Genomic DNA, 6113 nt, shown 5'->3' on the forward strand with positions numbered 1-6113 from the left:
AAAGCAAAATTTTTCTCAGAGGTTTCGCGAGCCTCTGTATATAGTGGCTAGAAAATATTTGCACACACCCTTATTTTCCAATGAAATTCTATACATTTAATTTTCACTATTGAGTTTTAGTACTAAGTTTTTGTAATTGTATGAAAGTATACTCTTAAACTATTAATTTATTGATTAATAATTAATTAGTATCCAAACGCTATAATATATATAATGTTGAGCAAATACTTTTTGTAGCCATTGTATAAATATTGAAGCGTAATCGACAATTCTTATCACGGCGAGATATAATAAATCCAAGAATGTCTCAATACATCATTCATTTTTCAACCACCGAGTAAACCTCGATTGCTTATTTGGGAAGGAAGTTTTACAGCACCCCTGGCCAATATTGTCGAGCCTAATTATTCAAAATGGAAGAATACTAAGTACAGATAATTGTCCTTGAGACTCGCTATATAGCGAAGATTATAAAAGTTGCTATTAACATGTTTTCGAAGAGCGTAGAGCGTTTGTTACCTTGACTCGAATCGTAATTCAGTGCTCGAAACGACCGATGATTCAGAGATACAGTTAATAGGAAACGATAGCGAACATGTTTTTCCATAGTGGTTTTTAAACCGTGCAGTTAACGAAGATAATCGACACTTTTGCATTTACAGAAATAGAGAACACACGATGAAGTACGATCGATAGACAAAGATAAAGTTTCTGTCTATTATGTTTAATATTTTATTGGGGAACATTTAAATTATTTTCTTCTGGAAAAATATCTATCAATTTTACGTTGTTAATACGAGTGTACAAGTTACTCTTTTCTGTACGTAGTTCATTTTTGTTTAGCATTATTTTAAATGCAACTGAAAGGTATTTATTAAGGTTAAAGAGGATAATTATTTTTCAGTTTTATTTGGCTGAGATATGTTCGTAATGATTAAATGAAACAAATAACGTAAGAAATTATTACTATGAAAGAATATTATGAAATATTTGAGGCAAGCACTATGTACGTAACTGTGCTATCTTTATACCTTTTGAAATTATATTTGTATTAAATAGGAAGTAAATATATGCACATACCTACTTACCTATACATACGTACGTGCTAGTATCTCTTAAACGATAAATATAGAAAAAATTATCGAGGAAGATATAGCCATGTAAACAAGTAAATGAAAATCATAAAAAGTCAATAAAGAAATAAGTTCGCTTCGTTCAGGGGAAAATTAATTTTACAATTATGGAGGAAAGTCGCGTAGCCATCTAGAAAAGTATAAATCATAAAAAAGTAAGGATTAATGAAAGGACCAATCTATCGTAATTTTGCAAGTGTACGCAAAGTAATTTTCCTTCGTAAAACGTAAATGAAATAAGTCGAAACAGATTGCAAGAATAGGCTTCACGTTGAGCCAATAGTGTTACGTTCCCTTATATCTTTATTTATATTTCTGTTTTATCAAACACTCGAAAGAAGAGTATGATCGCGAGATAATTGGAAAATTATCCGATAACGGTAGATTATATTATCGATGAAATCGAGGCTCGCGTATCGTTTGCACTCTCTTTTCTCTCTGTAAGAAGATATTTCAGTGAAAGTGCAGGACTTGGTCGCGTACCCGATCAGCTGACCCATTGATTTCCTCTAGAGCGTTCCACGGTTTATTATTACGCTATTCGGTATCGCAATCTCCTCTTTTGATAAGTGCGCGTGGTAAAAGATGTAAAAGATAGAAGTGACTTTCTAAATCCTGCTGTTAATTCGAATATGTATTACCGAGATAAAAACAAAAATACCTGAAATTATTTGGGATGATCTGATGATCAACGACAATTTTATTTGATGTTCTATTCTTAGAAGTCTTTTATTGACAATTTTTATAGGGCGAGAACAAAATTTTGCAAATATAGTCGTGCGAAATCGAAGTTAAATTAACTCCATTGAGGATAGCTGATTGGTTTCTGAGAAATTAATTAAAGATAGAAGAAAAGCTGTGCATCTTTCCTGTTATTTGTAAATTTGATTTACCGACCAAGGGGTAATTAAATGTTCGACGAGGTATTGAAGATAAAGCAAAATGATGTTTGGTAACTTTGTAGCGTTTATGGACAGAAATTTGTATCTTTATGATTACACTCGGCAGAGAAATTCCTTAGAGATATTCTTAAATGTGGAACACGTTTCTTGACTTGAATTACGAATTCGTGTTAATAACTTAATTGGACAAATTTGTATATATAATCACGTTAAAACTATAATAAACTAGTTCTAGCAAATGTAAGTACGATATAACGATGCATCGAAGGGTAAGAAATCTGTGAAAAGATGAATTATTACGTCGAAAACATCAGCAATTCCTTGATTAATAAATTGAAAAAGTACTTTGGATACGAATTTCTCATCCAAATGTTGGTTCGACGTTTCGCATATATTCGTCAAAGTACCCATTGCATGTGAAATTATTACGTAACAAACAGGAAAGAGAAAGAAAGCTAGTCATTCTATTTAATAAAACTGCTTGTCCGTGAAGCGTGTTATCCAACAACGAAACACTTCTCCCGTTCTTAGTTCATTAACTGGATCGTTTCTCAAGCAGAAACTCTCTTCCTTCAAAGAGTTAGACAATTTAAACATGATTGCCTATATTTGTGATATCGACTTAATTGTAAAAATTAAAAACGATAAATTTTATGCGAAGTTTAAGAAAAGGACAATTTTTATAACAATTTATATGGAAAATCGCACGCTCTAGAAATAGTTTCGCTCTAATAATTTCTATTGCAGTAGAACCTCGTTTATTGGAACGAAATTTTAATTACTATCCGATTAAATAAATTACAGCTAATTGATTCCATTTAATTTCACCTTGAATTTCTGTTACACGAACGAAAAATCATAGATAGCGAGGAAGATCACTGAATTTCTGTTGTATGAACTCTCTTTGTTCCTCGATAGATTCAAATAAACTGAGTTCTGCTGTATAATAATCTCTAGTATGGTAACGATAATTTTCTATAAAAATGATGGATTAGCACGTAACAATATCTTTCCCAATTAACAGGTTAAATAAAAGTTATGCGAAGCTATTGACAGTAACAATGTCTCTTTTATCGTCTCGAATATAAGCTTTGAACAGTTATTTGTTAGCACGCGAAGCTTCTGTGATTAAAAATTCGCGAGTGATACCAAGGAATCTATTCAATGAACGATCAGTTAACAACAAGGACTCGTATCGATAAGTTCGGGTAAAGGAAAGTGAAAATGTCACACCTTCGATTGAAAAGTCGGAAAAGTTCGAATGAATCACCGCCGAATAAGAGCTCGAAGCTGGTGTCGTCCCATGGAGAGTATCGAAGGCTTCAGTTCACTTTACTGAAGGGTCATTTGGAACATCGTTTCCACGAGGTAATGAAACTCCAGAGAAAGGGACTTCAAAGATATTTATGAGATACGTTAGAATAAATTATTGACTGCGGAGTGTCTTCAGTAATTTACAGGAAGAGATATATTATTTACTTTATACAATCGAAGTGATAAAGAAGACTCGATGGATTTTTTTGTTCCTCCGATTTTCTCCGAGATTTTGAACAGAAAAATTTACGAGAAAAATTTGTTACAACTATTACGGATTTTCTATGAAACGCTGGTGATACTGTAATTTGAATTCATTTAAGGTAGAATCGTTTATAGAGAGAAAAATTCCTCGTTTTGTAATTTTCAAAGAAATTCGAAAAATATCTATAGAAAATAATATATAGAATGATATATTTAGGAATTAGTGAAATAGAAGTCTGCAAAGAATTTTGATCCAAGAATTAATTTAAAGATGTTTCAATATCTGTATGCAGTCATTCTTCTTTTTCTGAGAAACTTCTATTTGTTCGGGAAGTCGAATAATTAAGATCAATTCGAGGCATTATTGCTCTATATAGTTTGATAATGGGGAGTTTGATGCCTCTTGAAATAGCCACTTCATTATAAAGCGAGCCACCCTGAGACGCTGAGATTTTTTGAGCGCGGGCGACATGGCCAGAAATACATTTGGCCGCTTTGCCTCCTTTCTTGCTGTCCTCTTCGTGGCTTACGTTGTCTAATTAAGCTCCTGAATTCGCGAGAACCTTCTGTTCGATTTTGCAATTCCATCGAAAATCATCTTCATTCACGATCCCGAATCTTTCTAAGAAATTCAATTGAGAGATACAGTCGCTACAAAAGTGTCGGTATATCCTTTATTTCCCAATGAAACATTTTTTTGTCACATTCTATATTTTGTTTCTGTAATATCAAATTTTTATAGTCATAGAAAGATACTTGAAAATTTAATATACCTAATTAATTGATCCTCATTAATTAATGTGTAGATGTTATGCTACGACCTTATAGCGTGCAAATACTTTTTGTAGCCACTATATATCCATAAATCTGTTTTTATCATTCAAATCTTACAAATTTATTGCTATACTAATATTACAATAAATACGGCTTTAATCTATCGTTCTATTTCTTAATAGAGGTATTGTGATTATAATATGGAGACAGCGGCCGTATTTCACTCTGTTACAACTATATAAATATTTAAATGTTACCTGACAATCAGTCATTCTGAGATATTCAATTCCGAGATCGATACATTTTCGTTTAAATTTCCCAAATCTTATATATGAATGTCCAATGATATAAACAGGATACGTCAAACGTATACGCAAATAATAATCAAGAGCGTACGACTAAGCATGGATTTTCACAGCATATGACACGCTTGTGTCATACGTTTGACAAGTGGACTAGAATTCGATCAATACCACCCGATGCTGTGGATATTCCGTGACTTAGAACAGTGGTTTTTAGAATAGATCGTCATGCATCAGTCTACGTTCCAAGGAATTCTTGGAACTCATGATTGGAAAATATTTATAGTTTTCTTGTTCTTATTTAATTTATCTTAGATCCATGTTAAAAAAGTTCTACGTGATTATAGTCTCAAGTCAGATAGTTTTCAATGAACAAGTGTAGACTATGAAAATAACAAAGATCTGTCAGAAAGATATTAGTTTAAGTTTTTTTTATAGTCTTTGTGTGTGTGTGTGTATGTGTGTGGTTACAATCTAATCTAAGTGTCCCAGCCATCCACATAGATGAAAAAGGAACACCACATATAGCAACACTAACCCACACCGCATAAATCCAACAGCTTATTTTACACCAATCAAATTTCCCCACGTGGTCTTTGTTCTACGTTATACGTAATCCTGACGAATCCAAATAACCATTCAGAAATAGCTTAAATATAGAGCAGATTTAATCATATGCCACTTCCTGTGTCTTACTAATTTACCCTGCTATTTGTCTATCTCAATTACTCAATCCTGTCCAATTCTAACCGTGGGCCAATGTTCTAACGTTTCAATCAAATCTAAGTCAATTTACAAGAATTTATAAATGTGTAGCATTTATAGTGGCTCATGCGATTACTTGAATACTTATTATAGGAAATTTATATATATGTGTACAGTGTTGCGAATAATTATATACTCAAACACTGAATTATTTCTTCAGTATCTCTAAGAAATCGCTGATCATGCCTGGATATATTAAGTGAAATTATTTTTGTAAAGGATAAATTGAACGCCGTAGGATACCAGGAAATGTTACATGGTGAATTATTGCCTTTTATAACTGAAATCTTTCAACGAGACAACGTTGTTGTTCATACAGCCACCACTAGAAAAAAGTGCTTTTAAGATTATAGGATTGTTAGCATGGCCAGCGTTGAGTCCTGATCCGAATCCGATCGAGAAGCTATGGGGAATTTTAAGAAGAAAAATTTGCGATCAGGAGAAGCCTTCTATAGAAAATATCATTGGACTTAAAAAAAGAATAAAATTCGTGTGGGCGGATACTCAAAGCGAAACTTTAAATAAGTTAATAGATATTGCATCTAACAGAATAATAGAAGTAATTAAAAATAAAGACCAACCTACTTAGTATTGAACAAAAACGTAACTAAATTAACATTGAATTTATATTTTTTCGCAGCCGAAAACACAATTTTAAGAGAAAATCTCATTTTTCCAGACTGCGAGAGAAGGAAATATTTACTTGTTGTATCTTGAGT

The 6113-nt window shown here is 32.5% G+C and overlaps 1 protein-coding gene across 2 annotated transcripts in view; it reads left to right on the top strand.

Annotated features, from left to right (window-relative positions):
• The window catches only part of LOC126872764 (kinase D-interacting substrate of 220 kDa), a 44329-nt gene that overhangs the window by 10575 nt on the left and 27641 nt on the right, over positions 1 to 6113 (top strand). Inside the window, exon 2 of one of the 2 annotated variants that reach the window (XM_050632894.1) lies at positions 3060 to 3403. The exons of the other annotated variant lie outside the window; for it this stretch is intronic. Within the exon in view, the coding sequence (XP_050488851.1) occupies positions 3260 to 3403 (144 nt within the window). The 5' untranslated portion in view covers positions 3060 to 3259. The remainder of the gene's footprint in view (positions 1 to 3059; positions 3404 to 6113) is intronic. 2 annotated transcript variants of the gene reach the window in all.

The sequence above is a fragment of the Bombus huntii genome, chromosome 14, assembly GCF_024542735.1.
Source record: "Bombus huntii isolate Logan2020A chromosome 14, iyBomHunt1.1, whole genome shotgun sequence".
In the NCBI taxonomy this organism is placed as follows: Eukaryota; Metazoa; Arthropoda; class Insecta; order Hymenoptera; family Apidae; genus Bombus; species Bombus huntii.